The sequence below is a fragment of the Coregonus clupeaformis genome, unplaced genomic scaffold, assembly GCF_020615455.1.
Source record: "Coregonus clupeaformis isolate EN_2021a unplaced genomic scaffold, ASM2061545v1 scaf1400, whole genome shotgun sequence".
In the NCBI taxonomy this organism is placed as follows: domain Eukaryota; kingdom Metazoa; phylum Chordata; class Actinopteri; order Salmoniformes; family Salmonidae; genus Coregonus; species Coregonus clupeaformis.
In genome coordinates, this window is record NW_025534854.1 from 35,591 (window position 1) to 59,453 (window position 23,863).

The 23,863-nt window shown below is 43.2% G+C and overlaps 1 protein-coding gene across 1 annotated transcript in view; it reads left to right on the forward strand.

Moving 5' to 3' along the window:
- Positions 1-23,185, forward strand: part of LOC121555943 (NADP-dependent malic enzyme) — a gene marked incomplete at its 5' end in the record, with an annotated part of 49,977 nt that extends 26,792 nt beyond the window's left edge. The window contains 9 exon segments of the mRNA XM_045218142.1: positions 13,585-13,694; positions 14,587-14,684; positions 15,365-15,460; positions 15,462-15,479; positions 16,603-16,708; positions 17,078-17,220; positions 19,591-19,764; positions 22,227-22,325; positions 22,802-23,185. Coding sequence (XP_045074077.1) covers positions 13,585-13,694; positions 14,587-14,684; positions 15,365-15,460; positions 15,462-15,479; positions 16,603-16,708; positions 17,078-17,220; positions 19,591-19,764; positions 22,227-22,325; positions 22,802-22,969 — 1,012 coding nt within the window.
- Between the last annotated feature and the right edge of the window lie 678 nt (positions 23,186-23,863).

The window sequence follows — 23,863 nt, forward strand, 5'->3', positions numbered from 1 at the left end:
CAGGATGGCACATCAATGCGAGCTGTGGCAAGAAGGTTTGCTGTGTCTGTCAGTGTAGTGTCCAGAGCATGGAGGCGCTACCAGGAGACAGGCCAGTACATCAGGAGACGTGGAGGAGGCCGTAGGAGGGCAACAACCCAGCAGCAGGACTGCTACCTCCGCCTTTGTGCAAGGAGGAGCAGGAGGAGCACTGCCAGAGCCCTGCAAAATGACTTCGAGCAGGCCACAAATGTGCATGTGTCTGCTCAAACGGTCAGAAACAGACTCCATGAGGGTGGTATGAGGGCCCGACGTCCACAGGTGGGGGTTGTGCTTACAGCCCAACACCGTGCAGGACGTTTGGCATTTGCCAGAGAACACCAAGATTGGCAAATTCGCCACTGGCGCCCTGTGCTCTTCACATATGAAAGCAGGTTCACACTGAGCACGTGACAGACGTGACAGAGTCTGGAGATGCCATGGAGAACGTTCTGCTGCCTGCAACATCCTCCAGCATGACCGGTTTGGCGGTGGGTCAGTCATGGTGTGGGGTGGCATTTCTTTGGGGGGCCACACAGCCATCCATGTGCTCGCCAGAGGTAGCTACCGAGATGAGATCCTCAGACCCCTTGTGAGACCATATGCTGGTGCGGTTGGCCCTGGGTTCCTCCTAATGCAAGACAATGCTAGACCTCATGTGGCTGGAGTGTGTCAGCAGTTCCTGCAAGAGGAAGGCATTGATGCTATGGACTGGCCCGCCCGTTCCCCAGACCTGAATCCAATTGAGCACATCTGGGACATCATGTCTCGCTCCATCCACCAACGCCACGTTGCACCACAGACTGTCCAGGAGTTGGCGGATGCTTTAGTCCAGGTCTGGGAGGAGATCCCTCAGGAGACCATCCGCCACCTCATCAGGAGCATGCCCAGGCGTTGTAGGGAGGTCATACAGGCATGTGGAGGCCACACACACTACTGAGCCTCATTTTGACTTGTTTTAAGGACATTACATCAAAGTTGGATCAGCCTGTAGTGTGGTTTTCCACTTTAATTTTGAGGGTGACTCCAAATCTAGACCTCCATGGGTTGATACATTTAATTTCCATTGATCATTTTTGTGTGATTTTGTTGTCAGCACATTCAACTATGTAAAGAAAAAAGTATTTCATAAGATTATTTAATTCATTCAGATCTAGGATGTGTTATTTTAGTGTTCCCTTAATTTTTTGGAGCAGTGTATATACACTACAAGTCAAAAGTTTGGACACACCTACTCATTCAAGGGTTTTTCTTTATTTTTACTATTTTTTACATTGTAGAATAATAGTGAAGACATCAAAACTATGAAATAACACATATGGAATCATGTAGTAACCAAAAAAGTGTTAAACAAATCAAAATATATTTGAAATTCTTCAAATAGCCACACTTTGCCTTGATGACAGCTTTGCACACTCATGGCATTCTCTCAACCAGCTTCATGATATAGTCACCTGGAATGCATTTCAATTAACAGGTGTGCCTTCTTAAAAGTTAATTTGTGGAATTTCTTTCCTTAATGCGTTTGAGCCAATCAGTTGTTTTGTGACAAGGTAGGGGTGGTATAGAGAAGATAGCCCTATTTGGTAAAAGACCAATACCATATTATGGCAAGAACTGCTCAAATAAGCAAAGAGAAACTACATTCCATCATTACTTTAAGACATGAAGGTCAGTCAATAAGGAACATTTGTGCAGTCGCAAAAACCTTCAAGCACTATGATGAAACTGTCTCTCATGAGGACCGCCACAGGAATGGAAGACCCAGAGTTACCTCTGCTGCAGAGGATACGTTCACTAGAGTTACCAGCCTCAGAAATTGCAACCCAAATAAATGCTTCACAGAGTTCAAGTCACAGACACATCTCAATATGAACTGTTCAGAGGGGACTGTGTGAATCAGGCCTTCATGGTCGAATTGCTGCAAAGAAACCACTACTAAAGGACACCAATAATAAGAAGAGACCTGCTTGGGCCAAGAAACACAAGCAATGGACATTAGATTGGTGGAAATCTGTCCTTTGGTCTGGGGTCCAAATTTGAGATTTTTGGTTCCGACCGCCGTGTCTTTGTGAGACGCGGCGTGGGTGAACGGATGATCTCCGCATGTGTAGTTCCCACCGTAAAGCGTGAAGGTGTTATGGTGTGGGGGTGCGTTGCTGGTGACACTGTCTGTGATTTATTTAGAATTCAAGGCACACCACCGCATTCTGCAGCGATACGCCATTCCATCTGGTTTGGGCTTAGTGGGACTATCATTTGTTTTTCAACAGGACAATGACCCAACACACCTCCAGGCTGTGTAAGGGCTATTTTACCAAGAAGGAGAGTGATGGAGTTCTGCATCAGATGACCTGGCCTCCACAATCCCTTGACCTCAACCCAATTGAGATGATTTGGAATGAGTCGGACAGCAGAGTGAAGGAAAAGCAGCCAACAAGTGCTCAGCATATGTGGGAACTCCTTCAAGACTGTTGGAAAAGCATTTCAGGTGAAGCTGGTTGAGAGAATGCCAAGAGTGTGCAAAGCTGTCATCAAACTTTTTTGGTTACTACATGATTCCATATGTGTTATTTCATAGTTTTGATGTCTTCACTATTATTCTACAATGTAGAAAATAGTAAAAATAAAGAAATACCCTTGAATGAGTAGGTGTGTCCAATCTTTTGACTGGTACTGTGTGTATATGTATGTATGGTTGTGTGTATATATGTGTGTATATATATATATATATATATATGTATGTGTATATATATGTGTGTGTATATATGTGTGTGTGTGTGTGTGTGTGTGTGTGTGTGTGTGTATATATTTGTGTATATATGTGTGTATATATTTGTGTATGTATGTGTGTATATATTTGTGTATGTATGTATATGTGTATATATTTGTGTATATATGTATGTATGTGTATATATATATGTGTGTTATATATATATATATATATATATATATATATATATTAACATATATATATACACACATATATATACACATATATATATATACACATATATATATACATATATATATACACACATATATATACATATACAGTGGGGGGAAAAAGTATTTAGTCAGCCACCAATTGTGTAAGTTCTCCCACTTAAAAAGATGAGAGAGGCCTGTAATTTTCATCATAGGTACAAGTCAACTATATGACAGACAAAATGAGAAAAAAAAAAACAGAAAATCACATTGTAGGATTTTTTATGAATTTATTTGCAAATTATGGTGGGAAATAAGTATTTGGTCAATAACAAAAGTTTCTCAATACTTTGTTATATACCCTTTGTTGGCAATGACACAGGTCAAATGTTTTCTGTAAGTCTTCACAAGGTTTTCACACACTGTTGCTGGTATTTTGGCCCATTCCTCCATGCAGATCTCCTCTAGAGCAGTGATGTTTTGGGGCTGTCGCTGGGCAACACGGACTTTCAACTCCCTCCAAAGATTTTCTATGGTGTTGAGATCTGGAGACTGGCTAGGCCACTCCAGGACCTTGAAATGCTTCTTACGAAGCCACTCCTTCGTTGCCCGGGCGGTGTGTTTGGGATCATTGTCATGCTGAAAGACCCAGCCACGTTTCATCTTCAATGCCCTTGCTGATGGAAGGAGGTTTTCACTCAAAATCTCACGATACATGGCCCCATTCATTCTTTCCTTTACACGGATCAGTCGTTCTGGTCCCTTTGCAGAAAAACAGCCCCAAAGCATGATGTTTCCACCCCCATGCTTCACAGTAGGTATGGTGTTCTTTGGATGCAACTCAGCATTCTTTGTCCTCCAAACACGACGAGTTGAGTTTTTACCAAAAAGTTATATTTTGGTTTCATCTGACCATATGACATTCTCCCAATCCTCTTCTGGATCATCTAAATGCACTCTAGCAAACTTCAGACGGGCCTGGACATGTACTGGCTTAAGCAGGGGGACACGTCTGTCACTGCAGGATTTGAGTCCCTGGCGGCGTAGTGTGTTACTGATGGTAGGCTTTGTTACTTTGGTCCCAGCTCTCTGCAGGTCATTCACTAGGTCCCCGTGTGGTTCTGGGATTTTTGCTCACCGTTCTTGTGATCATTTTGACCCCACGGGGTGAGATCTTGCGTGGAGCCCCAGATCGAGGGAGATTATCAGTGGTCTTGTATGTCTTCCATTTCCTAATAATTGCTCCCACAGTTGATTTCTTCAAACCAAGCTGCTTACCTATTGCAGATTCAGTCTTCCCAGGCTGGTGCAGGTCTACAATTTTGTTTCTGGTGTCCTTTGACAGCTCTTTGGTCTTGGCCATAGTGGAGTTTGGAGTGTGACTGTTTGAGGTTGTGGACAGGTGTCTTTTATACTGATAACAAGTTCAAACAGGTGCCATTAATACAGGTGACGAGTGGAGGACAGATGAGCCTCTTAAAGAAGTTACAGGTCTGTGAGAGCCAGAAATCTTGCTTGTTTGTAGGTGACCAACTACTTATTTTCCACCATAATTTGCAAATAAATTCATTAAAAATCCTACAATGTGATTTTCTGGAGGTTTTTTTCTCAATTTGTCTGTCATAGTTGACGTGTACCTATGATGAAAATTACAGGCCTCATCTTTTTAAGTGGGAGAACTTGCACAATTGGTGGCTGACTAAATACTTTTTTCCCCCACTGTATATATGAGAGAGACAAGTATGTGGACACCCCTTCAAATTAGTGGATTCGGCTATTTCAGCCACACCCGTTGCTGACAGGTGTATAACATTTTGCACACAGCTATGCAATCTCCATAGAAAAACATTGGCAGTAGAATGGCCTGACTGAAGAGCTCAGTGACAGGTTTTTAGAAATGTTAGCAAATGTATAAAAAAACTACTGAAATATCACATTTACATAAGTATTCAGACCCTTTACTCAGTACTTTGTTGAAGCACCTTTGGCAGCGATTACAGCCTCTTCTTCTTGGGTATGACGCTACAAACTTGGCACACCTGTATAAAACGCTGTCTCAGGTGCCGCTCCAGAATCTCCAATAGGTGTTCAATTGGGTCGAGATCTGGTGACTGAGACACTAACACAAACACACACACACACACACACACACACTTTAAACCCCCTATGCTCCTTTGAGACCCTTCTTTCAAAGTCAATGAGATCTCTTCTTCTAGCCATGGTAGCCAAAATAATGGGCAACTGGGCATTTTCATACATGACCCTAAACATGATGAGATGTTAATTGCTTAATTAACTCAGGAGCCACACTTGTGTGGAAGCACCTGCTTTCGATATACTTTGTATCCCTCGTTTACTCAAGTGTTTCCTTTATTTTTGGCAGTTACCTGTAGGTCTATGGCAGAGGTGTCCAGTCGTGTTAACTTGTATTGTTCTTACCTTTGTGGTGTGATGTCCTATAGACCTACTGGGCTGGAGAGGCCTTGGCCTCTGTCTGTGTTTCCCCACAGAGAAGATGGAGAGATCTGAGAGGATGATAAAGAGACATAAACATCAGAATTGTTACTTAAGACTTAGAGCTTAACACTATCCAATTGCAGGTATCCAAACAAAGTACTGCAGATCTCAATGAGCAAAGCCAGTAGTAAACCCAGTAGTACAACCCTCAAGGAATGAATTTGAATATCATCAAGAGCCTCTTTACCTTTACACATTACTGGATGGTCTTGGTCGTTTCCATTTCCTCTACGGCAGGTTCTCACACCACTCCTCAGGGACCCCCAGACGTTTAACAGTTTTATTGTAGCCCTGAACGAGCACACCTGATCTTTTTTGTTTATTTCCACACTCATGGAATCTGGAATATCTTCGCTATCACTATAGTCAGTCTCGTCACTATTGCTTTCCATGTCTTCCTCGGCTATATTTTTCTCCTCCTTCTGTTTTACATAAGTTTAAGTTCTCTGTGTCATTTATCACCATCTATTTTATCACCTCTTCCACACTTGTTATCTCCTCCTGTATAGTTTATCTTCCACTCCCTTTCTGTACTCCTCTGCTCTTTCTTCTCCTCCACTGTCTTTCTCTCCTGATAAACCATTCTGTCTTATTCAGTTGTTTTCTGTGTCTCTTCTTGCTCTTTTCTGCCGCTTCCTCTTTTGCATTGCCCCTTGCTTCAATCCCAGTCCTTTGTACCATTATCCTCTCCAGGTACATGTCTTCCTCAATTTTGTTACTTATTCTCTCCTGCAGACTGAATTCCTTTCTCTGCATTTCCTCACTGTTCCTGTCTGGATATTGCCACACTCCAACTTGACCTCTCCGTCTTTCCGTCATTCTGGATGGCCATCAGTTCCGCTATCCTCTTTCTCTCCTCCAGTTCTCTTGATGGCTCACTCTCATCTCCTCCTCCATCAACTCATCTCTATCCACCTCCCATATCCCCTTCTGCTTCTTCCTCTCATCCTCCCTCCTGTTTTCTTCTCTTCTCTCTCCCTCTTTCCTCTAACATCATCTGCAGATTCTTTGTCATTCTATTCACCTCAATCCTCATCTTCTTGCCGATCTTCCTCTTTTCAGGCTTCTCCAGCCTCTCATACCCCTTCTCTCTTCCTTTCTCTCCATCCAGCCTCATGCCTCTACTGAGCTGGATTCTGAATGGTACGTGTCTCATCATGAGTCTGCACATTAGCCTGCATAATTTTTCGAAGATTCTCTCCTGCTTCTCTAGCAGGCCCATCTCCTCACTGAAACACCAGTCGTCCTCCTCCATAGCAAATGTATTTTTTTCATTCTCTAATAAATGTTCTCTAAGGGAGAGACCGAGAGGTTTTGAGTGTAAGCAAACGGATGTGTTGCTACCAAAGGAGTGCAAATTCTATAACAATGTGACAAAACACACACAGGCCTAAACACAAGACAAAGAAAAAGACACACAATTCTAACAATTGCACTTGATTCTAACCCATACAATGAATAGGAAGATGAAAAAAGACATAGTAGACGTAATCAAATATCCAGCTAGATGTAGCCTATTATAGGAAACATCCGAACATATCTCTCACCTAGCCTCTTCAATGTCCCTTCACTAACTGCTGATACCCTTCACTTAAAGCTGCGATATATAACTTTTTGGACGACCCGACCAAATTCACATAGAAATGTTAGATCTGTCATTCTCATTGAAAGCAAGTCTAAGTAGCAGTAGATCTGTTCTTGTGTGTTATTTCTATGCGTTCCGTTCTTAAGTTTTTGTTTTTGCTCTTTTACTTTCGATTTTGTACACCATCTTCAAACAGCTGAAAATACAATATTTTGGGTAATGGAAAATATATTTCACAGCGGTTTAGATGGTACAATGATTCTCTACACTATACTTGTTTGTTTTGTCACGTAAACTGAAATTAGGCAAACTATTTGAATTTTAGCATCTAGGAAATGGCGGAGTGATTTCTGCATAGTGCATCTTTAACACACTCCATCCTTCTAGAAGAACACCTTCTAGAATTTCACCTATTACAGTTTTTTTTTATCTCTTTGGTACTATTTTCATAAGTATGTGGTACATTTTCACAACTCTTAGTACACAACTCCAAACTGGTCACACTTGTAACACAGCCAGTCTTTCATTCAAAACCTGTCATTGTGCATTCATTTGGATTGTGAACATCTCTCACCACACAACCATTGATTCAAAATATAAGTTTATTGTGAAATGTAATGAGAACATTGGTTTAATCACCAAAACACAACATTATTATATATTTTCAATTTAGTTGTTTTAGCTACCAGTTAATCCAATAGCAAACAATGCAATTTTCAAATCGCCCTTAGAAGTGCTGAAAGTAATTTGATACAGTACTGTAAATTACAGTAGATTACACTGTTTTCACGTTAGGCAATACACTTACATTACCCAACAAAATTGACCGGAAATCTATAATTTCCATAATATCTATCCAATGTGTGATCAAAGAAGACATCTTTTACAATCATTCATGCAAAAAACTTTTTATTTTTCAGATTTAATTGCAACATAGGTGTACTGTCTGTAATCAAATGTAAGAAATGTAATGAAACAAATTATATGAATGAAACTATAACATAACGTTTAGCACGCATTAATTTGCATCAAGCCTGTCTTGAGCATTGGGCCATAAATTCTCATCCACATCACAGTGAATATCCTCATTGTTCATGCACCGTGGGGAAAAACCTTTTGGCATGGCGAATCCAAGCTTGACATTGGTCTGCGTTGACGTCGGCGCATGCCTCATCCATGGCCAGAAGGAGGGTGGCACAATCATGGGGATGGCGATCGTACACCTTACACCTCCATGCTGAAAAAATGCGCAGTAATACAGTATATAGTGCTGTACCATACTCGGCCCGCAGTTGTTTCACCAGGTCGTTGTTTCTCTCAAAAGGCTCCAGGTAAATGTGTTTCATAGATACCTGGTGCCTCTTCAAACGGCGGGCGATTGTTGGTAGGCCGATGGATGCCACATTGGGAACTGTTGTCTAATGAAGTCTGGGCCATCGTCGTTGACCATGTGGTAAGCAGAGGCCTTACAATGGCAGAGGCTGCCAGATTAGTTCACACCAATTTGAAATGATCAAAGGTCAATTTGATCATGAGAACATTTTGCTAAGAAAACCTCTCTGATGGCCCCTTGTCCACAAGTTCTTTGATTTCTTCCTCTCCCTTGCTGTCTATCCTGCTCCATGTTGAAAGAAATTGCAAGTGTTCACACACCCCCTTAAATATGGTGACCAATTGTGGTTACCACTATTTGAAATCAATTAGCAATATGGAGTAGTCATTATGTATGGTTATCATGTATCATACATGTAATTTAGATGTTTATACTTTACAAACACACATTTTATTTCTGTAGTTCTCAAAATCCAGTTTAAGAAACTGTTAAGTGATTAACCATTATGCGCAGTTGGATTAAGTGATGGTCAAACGTATTTAAACAAATGAGAAGAGAATCATATGGAAAGTATTGTGAGCATTGCATTGTGAAGGGCAATGACTTTATATGAAAGGTATTTCTAGATGAAACACTGATTAGGATTGGTGAAAAAGGTTACTGTGTGATTTTGTGTGTTGTACTTAGTCAATTGAAAATATGCTTAATGTTTTTGATGATCTTTTTGAATTTTGTGCTAAGAGTTGTGAAATTTTACCACATACTTGTGAAAATAGTACCAAAGCGATTAAAAAAAAACTGTATACCATCATGTCTCGTGACATCAGGCATTGAAGCTCAAAAGATCAATTTCTATGGTAGCGTTGACAACCATTTTAGTCATAACATATCACCATTGAGATAAACAATGTCAGACATACAGTATCAAGAACAGATAATGTGGCAACAGCAGGTCTTTCCTTCATTCTCCACATGTAACTTTATGCAGGTACTGTATCTTAATCTCAAATTCAAAATGTACCGGAGCCACACTCCCACAGTCTAGCCAATATGTACTTTGGTTAGTTACATTCTTGTCAGGGGGTTACGTCAACCTTCCATGTCAACACTGTTGTGATAGCACAGTAGTATGCTATTAACGCCACACTGTGTTTTACTTAACCTCACATCGCTTAGCAATAATAACCATGCCAACCCATGATGATGTCACAAAGTCAAGGAAGTTATACACAATAGTACACTTGAATTGATTATAGCCAATCTACAGAAATACCACTGTACCCTTTAATCAATAATTAAATTCAATCCTTAAATTTTTGTGACTCACATTCTTTAAGATAGCTCTAGCTATAGGCTACAGACGCAAATCCGATTAAACAATCTGTGATCAACCACTTAACAAATGTTCTCTTTATCTTGCATATGTCATCTAATGTTGATAATGCTTGACAGTTCACTAGATGTGTTGGAGTTATTTACACAACGTAAGCTTAAATCAACTATATTAGAACATTTTCACATAAATATACCATTTTTTTTTTTTAAATGACTTAAATATAGGCCTACATTTATGGGGAATTATTTAATATTCGGCTAAAAACCTGTTAGTATTCTGTAATCGAAGCTGCTTACCAGTTCACTTTCTTTTTCCAACTAGGCTACCTCTAGGAACATACAGATGTCTGCATGTTCCTAGGGCTACCTGTCTCCCTGAATGTTCTCTCACCTAAGATTCTATCCCAATAGTAAGCCCCTTATGATGAATCCATTATGACGTCACCCAAGAATGCATACCCAAGTAATTCAGTGTAGTGTGCAGTGTACAAGAGACTGTCAGTTTGTAGTAAAGTTTAGGCCTACCTTTAGACTTAGACCAACCTAGTTGTGTTGAGATCTATGGGGTCTTCTCGCTAGTACAGTAGCACACAACCAGCAATGCTTAGAGTGTGTGTGTGTGTGGTGTGTGTGTGTAACCGTGCATTTGTATTTATTTATCTGCATTACGTTACTGGGTGTGTTTCTTCAACTTTTCCTCGGAACACTGATTTTTTTGGGTAAGGCCTGATGCGGTACAGTTTAAGCCATGCGTAAGCAACCCATACCTATTCTGAGCCTCTTCAGCAGGGCCACACACACACACAGCCTTAGCTCACAGGTGTGTGTTGTGCCAGGGAGATGATGTGGTTCGCCTGGTCCAAGATCTGTTTGTGCTTTGAAGCCAACTCTTATGGTTGTTGTACGACCATATGAGTTGGCTATTCATCACATACAGATCTGGGACCAGGCTAGATTAACTGTCTTGTGAACACTTAAGCAGGTGGAAACACCATAAGCAGGTGCAAGGAGGAATAATTTTTCCACTATGTCCCTCTCATCCACAGTGATGGATGGAGTGTTTTCCAGTTTTCTCTGCAGCCACTCTGTCTCCTAGGAGTCTGAGTGGACAGTCTAGTTGACAGAGGAGCTGAGGAGTGGAGCTGGAGTGACCGGCAGAGAGAAAGTATTCCCCCTGCCAAATCACAGTCAGATTACATGGATTTGTATTGTTCCTTTTTTCCATAACAGCCATCTTCCCCAATATCTCATGGCTATCATCGAGTTATGGACTGATTTAGCACTGGGTAGAGGAGCTCCTCTCAACACCTTTAGGTCTTCTCATCTCTCTCTGTTTCTCTCTCTCTCTCTTTCGCTCTCTCTCTGTTCCCTCCTCACTGAGAGACGAATGTGTTCTCTCCACTTCAACCTCACTTAGGAATTACTGCTAGACATGTTACTCATCTCTGGGTGTGGCGTATTGGTAGTTTCTAGAGGCTTCTCGCCTAAAGCAGATTCAGCCTCTTTGTCTTGGGTGTTTTACGGTAGGCTGAGAGTTGCATTGTGGGAGTGCAGGGCCCATTCAGACGTCAGGCATCAGGGAAAGACAACAGGCTTTAGGGGAGAATGAAAATCGTTAATACAATGGGGGTCAATACATACCAGGGGGTTTTGTTCTGGTCGGAGGTACCCCTCTCTAGCCCTCAGGCCTAACTCCCCTCAAGCCCTCACTCCCTCTCCCTTTTCTCCCCCTCTCTCTATTGGTTTGGCCTGAGGACCAGGGGCTTGGCCCTAGCCAAGACTGATCCAACACAGTCACTGTTTTCAGTCTCTCCCTCCATCACAAATATTCTCATTTTGGTTTTGATTGATTGATTGATATTGTGGCCATTCCGTCCTCCTCATTAGAATTCAATAACAGAGCTGTGTGGATCATGTACTATCTATCAGCAGGATAAATCAGTCTGTGCTTCAACTCGAAGCTATCCACACCCTACTATATGATTTTGTCACATGCAACACGAGAGCTGCATGATTGTCGTCTGTCTCAGAGCTACAGAGCCACAATGCTCTGCCTCCAAAAGCACCTCCTTTGAAGAGCTGTTTTTCTGGATGAACTGAGGCGACCTCGTAGCGATACACATTTAAAACGCGGTAGGGGGCGGTAGTGGTGCTGCAGTGGCGACAGCATCCTCGCCTCTCTCGCTGTGCGCCTCTCCCGCAGCCCTGAAACAATGAAAAGTTTATGGTGCCTTTTTGGCTGCTTTTCGCGTCCTCCACGTAGTCAGAGCTGCACTGCTTTAGCACTTTCCTTTCCTCTCTGCCTGATCGAAAACACATTTTCTCTCCACAGTCCTGCTGTGCTCGTTTTGAGCACTCGTTCAGTCATTCCCTGCGTAAATCGTCACTTGCAGTATGTGCTGTATCACCGATGGCTGAGTCGGATGAATACAGGGTCAGGCAGACAGACACAGTGATGGAACCCACCTCTCTGATCTGGAGCTAAAGTTTTATTATCACTGAAGCCCAACTCTCATCCTCCCTCTCCAATTCTCATCCCCCTCTCGCTTCTTCCTCCTCCTCCTGCCCTGGAGGCTTAAGCTTTTTAGCAGCAGAAGGCCAACTGGGAAACCTCTTTAGTGATTTGTACAATAAGCTGCGGAAATGCTGGGGTGGAATCTTTTCCATATGCCGGGTATGACGAGGTGGGGCTCACCAGAAAGATGGAGAGAGATAATGGAGAGGGACAACCAAGTTTAATTGGAGCTAGGAAGATACATAAAGAACAAGGGGGTGAAACTCACATCACATCTCCCTCTCCTTGCACTCATGATTGACAGGTCCATATTCTGGGCTGGTGTCGCTCTGTTTGCTCGACCTGTCCCCAATTTCCTCCCGCGGCTGAAATGCGAGCCCTTGAGTTTTCATTAGAAGTGCATGACCCAGCCTCTCCCTCCCTCTACCCCTATCGTATCTGTGTGGCACTGGGCTTGGCTAGTAGAGAGAGCTTATGTTACACTGTTTTCACAGATTTACAGCACTGCGGAAGAGAGCATGGGAACCAGGCTATTTTAGCAAGTCATAATACACTTCTTATTTTTTGTGTATCGTGTTTTTGTAGGGTTTTGTATTAGTGTATGACGAGGTCATATATGTTGGTGAACAGGGTGTCATGTGGACTGGGGATTAGCTTGTAAAGTAGACTGGTGATGATTTACTAGGTGGGCCTACTATTCTTACCATTACACAGGGTTTTATAGTGGTTCCGTTCCTTTGTGGTAGCTAGTAGATCCTCCCTTCTTGACAGACATTTAACCTGTCTAGTAACGGCTGTTTTTGAGGATTGGTCACTAAACAGAGACAAATAGCCTGTCATAGAATCAGTCCTGAAAACCAGAGTTTCTTACTGTATTTGTGTGGCCTAAGTCACTGACAAAGTGGATTGCTGGATGGTACAGCCTACACATTGACACATGCTTATTTACATTCATAATTAGTCATATACATTGTATGCATAACCACACCAAGCTCATACAGCATCCCACTCCACATGTTTCAAATGTAACTTGAGCTCCTCAACAGTGAATGAGTCCCCTCTCCAGGACAGAACTGTGAAGGTTATTATTCCTGTTGTGTAGAAGAGGGACTTGGGACAGGCAGAGGCAATGCACTATATAGAGCATGCTACTTAGAGGTGTGTGGTGTGTGTGTGTGTGTGTGTGTGTGTGTGCAACATTCCTCTGTACTGTAGATGCACAACATTATCACAGTCCTGGAAGTGATTAGTCTGATTTTCAGCTCTCTCCTTTGTTTGAATTCTCTTGGTTCTGTGGTGGATGACTAGAAAAAGGAATGTGAATGTTGTCTTATCTGACTTGGCTGTCCACAGGTATGGAATGGATTGTCTCATCCAGTTTGAGGACTTTGCCAATACCAATGCCTTCCGTCTGCTGAGCAAGTACCGCAACCAGTACTGCACATTCAACGATGACATCCAAGGTACACGTATACTTCAATTGCAAAACGCCAATATCAATTGCACAGACTCGATAACGTGACTCACAAGCACACACACACACACACACCACTCCACACACCACATGCACTCAAACTCCCTCTCGATCAAACATCCTCCTTTTCTTTCTTCTCCAACGCACGCAGGAACACATCCATCCACCCACCCATTTATCCAATCAATCAGTTTAAATCAGACTTCCAAATAGCTTGGTCGTAGAGCAGTAATTCAAATCTCATTCAACCACACCGAGCCCCTGATCCCTCTCTCTCCAGTGGGTTTGGATTGATAGAGTCCTGTGGAAAACAACAGTAATGTAACAGTAAGTCCAGAGACTCCAGACTAGGGCTGCGTCGCAAATGGCACCCCATTCCTTCTATAGTGGACTACTTTTGACCGGAGCCTTATGGGCCCTGGTCAAAAGAGGAAGGGCCATGGGAGCAACCTAGTTTTGCCGCTCTGTTAATGAGACCACAGTATCAGTCACACCATGTCTAAGGAGCCATTAGTTCGTCTGTCAGATAAAACTACATTCCCCCAGACATTAGCCCTGGTAGCCGTTGTGATTTCTGAAGGCTAATCTAAACCATATTTTCTCTCTAATTCTCTGTCTCGGTAAATCTGCTTGCTATTACTGCAGACAACATAAATGGCAAATTGACTTTTACTGTACAAGCCCTATGATGTACTGAGAAGATTGTGTGAAGGTGTGGCTCTGTAATATGTCTCATCTTAGATTTTTTCAGTTTTCTGTCTTTTATACTTTCTCTCTCGCTCTCTTTCTCTCTCTCTCTCTTTCACTGCAATAGTAACTCACTTGAGGAATGCTCATACTTGCAGGTCTAAATCATATATTTCACCCTCTCCCCCCCTCAGGTACCGCTGCAGTGGCGGTGGCCGGCCTACTCGCTGCCCTTCGTGTCACCAAGAGCAAGATGTCAGACCATACCATTGTGTTCCAGGGTGCAGGGGAGGTGGGTGCAGAGCTCATGTCAATGTGCAAATTCACTCCTGTTTTTCTGCCCAGAAACACGGCAGACTGATTGCCCCTAATGACATAATCAGAAATAACCACAGACCAATGCTTCAAATTCCCATTCCCAATCACTGAGCTTTTTTATTGAGGTCTAGTAGACCCACTAGGCTGTGCTCAACAGACCCTGTCTCTAATAAACAGGAGAACATGGCCATAAAACTGTGATTAGCACAAAATCATTTGTAATGGGGAGACATTTAGAATGGCTTTTAGTCTCTGGGGGCTCTTGGCTGACTGTGAACTACAGTACCCCCATCTTCTTTAAAATGCCTTGTTTCATGTGTTTTCCATGTTGATGTATGACCACTTTGTATTTAAAGAGAAGTAGATGGTAATGTGTAGAATACGAGTGCATTTATAGTAATGGGTTATTGTGCTGAGAACAGAAGAAAGGGACGTGTTGAGCCTTTCAAGCATTTCACGGACCTTCATCGAATTAAATCACAAAATAGAAGGTGTGCATTAATATAACTAGAGTCAAGATGACAATAACTCAGAAAGCCAGGGACTTATTCCTTGTTTGATCAGGGAAGTGAATGGTGGGGCACAGAGGCATTCCTATCACATCTGCTTTTTCTCGCCCTCCCTCCCTCCCTTTTCTCGCCCTCTTTTCCCCAGGCCGCGATGGGGATAGCTGACCTCATCACGATGGCGATGGAGAAGGAGGGACTCCCCAAAGACGAGGCTCTGAGGAAGATCTGGATGGTTGACTCCAAAGGGCCTCATCGTCAAGGTGATCCTAGTACCTCCGCTCTGGCCATTCGGCCAGGGTCACTCAGTCCCTGTAGAGTAGACACAGCTCTGTCTGGAGCCTCCACTGTCCTGACCTAAAGACCTGCATATATTCATGATGTGTGACATGACTGACAGTCTCAGTTTACTTTGTGAATTGACTGAATTTAAATGGAATTGACCGCAACACTTGTTTATTATACATCATTGGTCATGAACTGACAGACAGACATGAGTCTGAATAAGAGCAGTAGCTCTCATAGTTCAACAAGACATCATGGGATGAAAAACTGTAGATGTGTTATGCATTTAATTAAGGGTTTCACAAGATGCTGCCTGGGTGTAGGTGGGTTTGAGCCTGGTTGTCTACCAGTCCTTTGAGTCCGTTGTTGTATTGACACAGCCAACAGTATTGCATTTCTTACAACAGAGAACTGCCACAGTCTTAGCCCTGTCATGATCCACGTGTAGCTGGGGACTGAAGAACTACCCAGAGATTACCATCTGAGGCATGTTTGTGGAGTCAATTCTGTTAGATCAGTGATAAGGACAACTCTGCACAGTGCACACGCAATTACACCAGAAGCTGGTATTGTGTCCGTGCTTTTGTCACTGTATGACCTTTTTCACAACAGTCTGTTTGTCTTGAAAATGTCATTCTGACCCCATGTTGACACAATAAAAGATGAGGGAATTGTTTATAGAAGTAATCCTTATTTGATAAACTAAGTGATGAGGCTTTCAGGCAGGCAGAAAGACCGACAGACAGGCAGACAGATAGGATTCTGGTAAAGTCACTAACTCCATGGAGCCTTTGGCAAGCTGGATGGGCGTTTGTCACCAACTCTGTAGACCAGCACTGAGTCAACACTGCCATCTAGTGACCAGAACACATAGCACTTGACTCCACTGAAGCCCCTAACCCACTATCCCTTGAGAAGTTCAGAATCCTTGGCTCTTGCAGATATTCTTTGTGTGTGTGTGTGTCTGTGTTTGAATCCCTCTATGTATTTATTTCAGAGATCATCAAAGAGAGCATCAGTTGTTGGCAGCTGCCAGTTGGCATGTGTAGAAACAAGCTCCATCATAATCTGTCTTCCAACTATCTCTCTTCCCACCCTCAGGGCAGAGACCACTTGACCCATGAGAAGGAGAGGTTTGCCCACGAGCACGAGCAGATGAGGAACCTGGTAGATGTGGTACATGAGCTCAAACCCACAGCCATCATAGGTAATACACCAATCAGCTCACTGATGGGGCAGGGAGGGGGTCAATTGCATTTTCATTTAACCTTTTATTTATGCAGGTTACAATTCAATACAATCCAGTAAATCACTGAGATTCATTGAAATTCCAATTACCCAATATCTCTCCAGGTGGATAGAGATGGTTTACCACCCCTGGGTTAGAAGCTGTGGTGGTCTGCATGGTTAATGTGTTCTCTCGTGGGGCTTATTCATTAGGATACGCCGTAGCAAAACATTTTGCAACGGAAAACGAAAGTGAGCGTTTCGTATTGGATTTAAGTTCAGTAGTCACTCTATGTTTCGGTCCGTTTTCTTCCTTTTGGTGCCTAATGAATACGATCCTGCTCTCTAGGTGTGGCAGCCATCTCTGGAGCTTTCACGGAGGAAATCATCAGGGACATGGCCTCGTTTAACGAGAGGCCGATAATCTTCGCCCTTAGCAACCCCACCAGCAAGGCAGAGTGCACCGCCGAGCAGTGCTACACCATCACAGAGGTACTGGAGTGGGTCTGAAGTGTGTTGTTGCAAATGTCTTGAAGTGTCTGTGTACTTCAACACTTGATCAGCACTGTGCTTGAACAGTATGTGTACAGAAGTTAATATAAGTGAATGTATTGTGTTTACTGCTTAAATTGATGGCTGAGACTGCATGACCAAATCGAACCACTGCGTTCCGCCCCCTGTCCCGCCCACCTGGACGCCTCTTCCCCAGAGCTAAACAAAGGAATTACGTTCTGCTCAAGTGTTACTTGGGTTACTTCTGCCTCATATTTCTGAACAGCTGAAATAAAAACCCTGCGGCGATTTAAACTAAAGTTCCAAAAATACAGTGAGGGGGGAAAAAAGTATTTGATCCCCTGCTGATTTTGTACGTTTGCCCACTGACAAATAAATTATCAGTCTATAATTTTAATGGTAGGTTTATTTGAACAGTGAGAGACAGAATAACAACAACAAAATCCAGAAAAACGCATGTCAAAAATGTTATAAATTGATTTGCATTTTAATGAGGAAAATAAGTATTTGACCCCCTCTCAATCAGAAAGATTTCTGGCTCCCAGGTGTCTTTTATACAGGTAACGAGCTGAGATTAGGAGCACACTCTTAAAGGGAGTGCTCCTAATCTCAGCTTGTTACCTGTATAAAAGACACCTGTCCACAGAAGCAATCAATCAATCAGATTCCAAACTCTCCACCATGGCCAAGACCAAAGAGCTCTCCAAGGATGTCAGGGACAAGATTGTAGACCTACACAAGGCTGGAATGATGAAAACAGTTGGTGCGATTATTCGCAAATGGAAGAAACACAAAAGAACGTTCAATCTCCCTCGGCCTGGGGCTCCATGCAAGATCTCACCTCGTGGAGTTGCAATGATCATGAGAACGGTGAGGAATCAGCCCAGAACTACACAGGAGGATCTTGTCAATGATCTCAAGGCAGCTGGGACCATAGTCACCAAGAAAACAATTGGTAACACACTACGCCGTGAAGGACTGAAATCCTGCAGCGCCCGCAAGGTCCCCCTGCTCAAGAAAGGCCATATACAGGCCCGTCTGAAGTTTGCCAATGAACATCTGAATGATTCAGAGGAGAACTAGGTGAAAGTGTTGTGGTCAGATGATACCAAAATCGAGCTCTTTGGCATCAACTCAACTCGCCGTGTTTGGAGGAGGAGGAATGCTGCCTATGACCCCAAGAACACCATCCCCACCGTCAAACATGGAGGTGGAAACATTATGCTTTGGGGGTGTTTTTCTGCTAAGGGGACAGGACAACTTCACCGCATCAAAGGGACGATGGATGGGGCCATGTACCGTCAAATCTTGGGTGAGAACCTCCTTCCCTCAGCCAGGGCATTGAAAATGGGTCGCGGATGGGTATTCCAGCATGACAATGACCCAAAACACACGGCCAAGGCAACAAAGGAGTGGCTCAAGAAGAAGCACATTAAGGTCCTGGAGTGGCCTAGCCAGTCTCCAGACCTTAATCCCATAGAAAATCTGTGGAGGGAGCTGAAGGTTCGAGTTGCCAACCGTCAGCCTCGAAACCTTAATGACTTGGAGATCTGCAAAGAGGAGTGGGACAAAATCCCTCCTGAAATGTGTGCAAACCTGGTGGCCAACTACAAGAAACGTCTGACCTCTGTGATTGCCAACAAGGGTTTTGCCACCAAGTACTAAGTCATGTTTTGCAGAGGGGTCAAATACTTATTTCCCTCATTAAAATGCAAATCAATTTATAACATTTTTAACATGCGTTTTTCTGGATTTTTTTGTCTCTCACTGTTCAAATAAACCTACCATTAAAATTATAGACTGATCATGTCTTTGTCAGTGGGCAAACGTACAAAATCAGCAGGGGATCAAATACTTTTTTCCCTCACTGTATATATATATTTTGTAGGCCAATTTAGGATGTAGGCTACAACCCTCTCTGTCTGTTGTAACTTAGGATATTGCAGTAGCACAAACATAAGCAGGACACAGTCTAAACAGTCTGCATTTTAACCACATAACTGTTATTTCGCTTCTCATTGATCAACACCACACAATTTGATTGACAGCACGATTGAAATTTGCCAGTAATCCACCTCTGGGCAGCAGAACGTCCTGCGTTTTCGCCGGAGTAGCCTGTAATCACGCACATGCTACAGAAGGTTCAGTTGTTTAGAGATCGTCCAGAGAGTTTGGCCATGCAGCCACTCCATAAATAGATTAAGAGCACATATTGTACTTACTACAACGACCCTGGGGGATAGTTAATTTAGAGAGGAGAGGGGTTGAGTCAGTGTGTATGTACAGTATATGCACAGTATAATATATTTTCCTGTGTTGACACCCTTGACACTCTTGTGTTTGGTCCAGGGGCGGGGCATCTTTGCCAGTGGCAGTCCATTTGACCCCGTGACCCTGCCTGATGGGCGGACGTTCTTCCCTGGCCAGGGCAACAATGCATACGTGTTCCCTGGAGTCGGCCTGGGCGTCACCGCCTGTGCAATCCGACACGTCACCGACGAGATCTTCCTCACCACCGCAGAGGTGGTGCATCCATCCAATTATCAGTTAATTGACTTTCAAATAGCTTGGTGACAGGGCACTCATTAAAATATCAAAATAATACACACACACCCTCCAACTCACTCTTCTTCAACTGACTCTCTCTCTGTACCTTCCTCCCTATATCTGGCCTTCTCTCTCTTCTTCGACTGACTCTCTCTCTGTACCTTCCTCCCTATATCTGGCCTTCTCTCTCTTCTTCGACTGACTCTCTCTCTGTACCTTCCTCCCTATATCTGGCCTTCTCTCTCTTCTTCGACTGACTCTCTCTCTGTACCTTCCTCCCTATATCTGGCCTTCTCTCTCTTCTTCAACTGACTCTCTCTCTGTACCTTCCTCCCTATATCTGGCCTTCTCTCTCTTCTTCAACTGACTCTCTCTCTGTACCTTCCTCCCTATATCTGGCCTTCTCTCTCTTCTTCAACTGACTCTCTCTCTGTACCTTCCTCCCTATATCTGGCCTTCTCGCTCTTCTTCAACTGACTCTCTCTCTGTACCTTCCTCCCTATATCTGGCCTTCTCGCTCTTCTTCAACTGACTCTCTCTCTGTACCTTCCTCCCTATATCTGGCCTTCTCGCTCTTCTTCAACTGACTCTCTCTCTGTACCTTCCTCCCTATATCTGGCCTTCTCTCTCTTCTTCAACTGACTCTCTCTCTGTACCTTCCTCCCTATATCTGGCCTTCTCTCTCTTCTTCAACTGACTCTCTCTCTGTACCTTCCTCCCTATATCTGGCCTTCTCGCTCTTCTTCAACTGACTCTCTCTTCCCTTCTCTCTGTCAGTTCCTAGTGAACTCCCTCTCTATCTATCTCCTTTAGTATATATCTTCTTCTCCTTCTCTCTACATGTCTTTTCTCCAACTCAATATCTCTCTCTTTCTGCCCCCAGTATCTCTTCCTCTATTTTTTCAACTCGATCTTGCTATAATTCTTCCCCCATATCTCTCCCTCTTTCTTCATTCCTCTTCATCTTCACTCTTTCCTGGAGACCCCACATGAAAAATACTACAGTTTACTATAGAATACTACAGTACTTACTATAGAATTCTATAGTAAACTGTAGAATACTATAGTAAACACTACAGTATTATCTGCAAAAAAAGCACTGTCTGCAAAAACACTACACTTTTTAAACTATAAATAGTACAGTATTTAATTTGCATATACCCTGCCCATTCCCCTCCCCCATGTCGCAATTTGTGCCACCCATATGTGGGGAACCTACATGCCAGGTATAGACCTCAGGTATAGAAAAGAGTTGAAGCTCCCAACTATATGTTCAGACCCCAGTCCTACTTACAGGTTATATACAATTTGCTCTTGTAGTATTTCTCCAGTAGGTTTCCTGAAGGAGAAAGACTCCACTTCTATGTCAAAGATAAAACAACTAAAACATTATAGTAAATACTACAGTAATGTCCACAAAAACACTACATTCATTATTATAGTATATACTAGTTATTTTACAACAGTATTTATACTATAGTTAACTGTAAATACTACAGCATTCACACAGACTTTAGTCCGCAAAAACACTACATTGAATACATTTACATTTTACATTTTAGTCATTTAGCAGATGCTCTTATCCAGAGCGACTTACAGTTTAGTGAGTGCATACATTATTATTACATACTGGCCGTGGGAATCGAACCCACAACACTGGCGTTGCAAACGTCCATGACTCTACCAACTGAGCTACATCCCTGCTGGCCATTCCACCCACTACCCTGGACGACGCTAGGGCCAATTGTGCGCCGCCCCAATGAGTCTCCCGGTCACGGCCAGCTACGACAGAGCCTGGATTCAAACCAGGATCTCTAGTAGCACTAGCTTGAGTACTACGAGCAGTGCCTGTAGACAACTGCACCGACTACTGCGCACAGTCCTGCAAAAACACTACATGGAAACCCAGTCTGTGCTTACAGATAATAAAGGAAATCACTAAAAATGTCCTCATGTCTATCCCCAGCTCAGTGGCATGGAAAATATCATAAATGAGCCCAGTCAATAACCCATCGAAAAAAATGCCCAAACTGAAACCCTCTCATTGGCATTCGCACAAGAACAGCCTATCAGCTCGCTTCGCTCTGTGCTGCCTGGCTCTGTGGACATGGGAGACGATTAAAGCTTCACATGTGAGATCCACACTCAGCCTGCCAATGAGGGAGACTGAGGATGGAGGACGGCTGCGCAACAGCAGGAGGGGGAGGGTGGGATGAATGTCAAGTCTTAGTTATCTACACTGATTGCCACCCATTATGCCCTCATGCCCACCTAGCCAGTACATCATATAGAATATCTAAACAAATGTAACTTTATTTCAAGTGCATTCCAACGTCTCAGTACTATTTATAGTAAAATGTGTGTGTGTGTTAAGGTAAGCAGAATATCTGTTTGTGACTGTGTGTGCTTAACTCATCCATTTGGTTGCTCTCTGACAGACCATTGCTGACCTGGTGACAGAGAAGGATCTGTCGGAGGGAAGACTGTACCCTCCCCTGAACACCATCAGAGATGTCTCTCTCAAGCTGGCTGTAAAGGTGAGTGCGCACACACACACACACACACATTTCCTTAGGTCTTCATGCTTCCATACCCTCAATAGGTCTTCATACTTACACTGGGTATACCAAACATTAGAAACACCATACTAATATTAGAAACACCCCCCCTCCAATGCTTTTCACAGTTGTGTCAAGTTGGCTGGATGTCCTTTGAGTGGTGGTACACATGGGAAACTGTTGATCGTGAAAAACCCAGCAGCGTTGCAGTTCTTGACACACTCAAACCGGTGCGCCTGGCACCTACTACCATACCTCGTTCAAAGGCACTTAAATCTTTTGGATTTAATAAGTGACATCAATAAGGGATCATAGCTTTCACCTGGATTCACCTGGTCAGTCTGTCATGGAAATAGCAGGTTTCCTTAATGTTGTGTATACTACTCAGTGCATACAGTGTACACCTATGAACTATCGTGTGTGTGTGTGTGTGTGTGTGTGTGTGTGCCTTACAGATCGTGGAGTATGCCTATGAGCACAAGATGGCGACGCTGTGCCCGGAGCCTGAGGATAAGGAGGCTTTTGTGCGTTCCCTCATCTACAGCACTGACTATGACGAGTTTGCCGTGGACTCTTACCGCTGGCCCGAGGACGCCATGACCATGCAGTCATGCAAACTGTGACGTGGTGGAGAGACTGAGGGCGAGGGACATAGGGCACAAGGGAGAAGTGACAGGAGACCAGGGTCCAGGAAGGGAGTGAAGGAGACTACAGAAGTGCAATATCATTGAGACAAATGGTGATTGTGGTTTTAATGTAAAAGGGAAAATATCTTTATGAATGTGAGTCAAAATAGACATGATGATCAAATAAAATGGTTTAAATTATTGTTTACCTCATATCTGCTGTGTTTGTGTTTGTATAGTACTTTTAGGGGTGTCTTGGGTAGGGTTTGGCATTACCAATGTTTGCTCCCATGACCCCGTCATACTAAGAGGGGAAAATCCAATCTTCAAAGCTGACAGAAAATGTGTGTATAAAACATATAACTAGGAGAAAGACTGTTGGCTGTGATGCACAGGGTGAGAGGAGAGCGCACACTGGGGGGTAATGCTCCACTTTTTTTAAAGTGGGTCTTTGATGTCACATGCTAGATGTCTCCACTCAGCCGTCCCAAAGTAGCATGACTAACTATTTTCCCATGGATATACTGGTAAGAGTCTGTCATCCATACACAAAGGCCAGGGTTATAGAGAAGCGTGCTGCCCTGTCAACAATGTGCCTATTAAAGGCTATATTCACGGTGTTTGTGGACACCACATTCACTGTAAATGCTGCGGATGTTGGCTCAAGAGTAAATTACCTTTAACAGTCAAGGACAATGTACTTTACAAATAAAATAAAATGTTATTTGTCACGTGCCGAATACAAGTGGTGTAGACTTTATCGTCCTTCTCGATGCAGAGTTTAAAAAAGAATACAAATAAAATAGTAACGCAAGACAAATAAAATACACAAGAATGGAGCTATATACAGGGAGTAGCAGTACCAGATCAATGTGCAGAGGTATGAGGTAT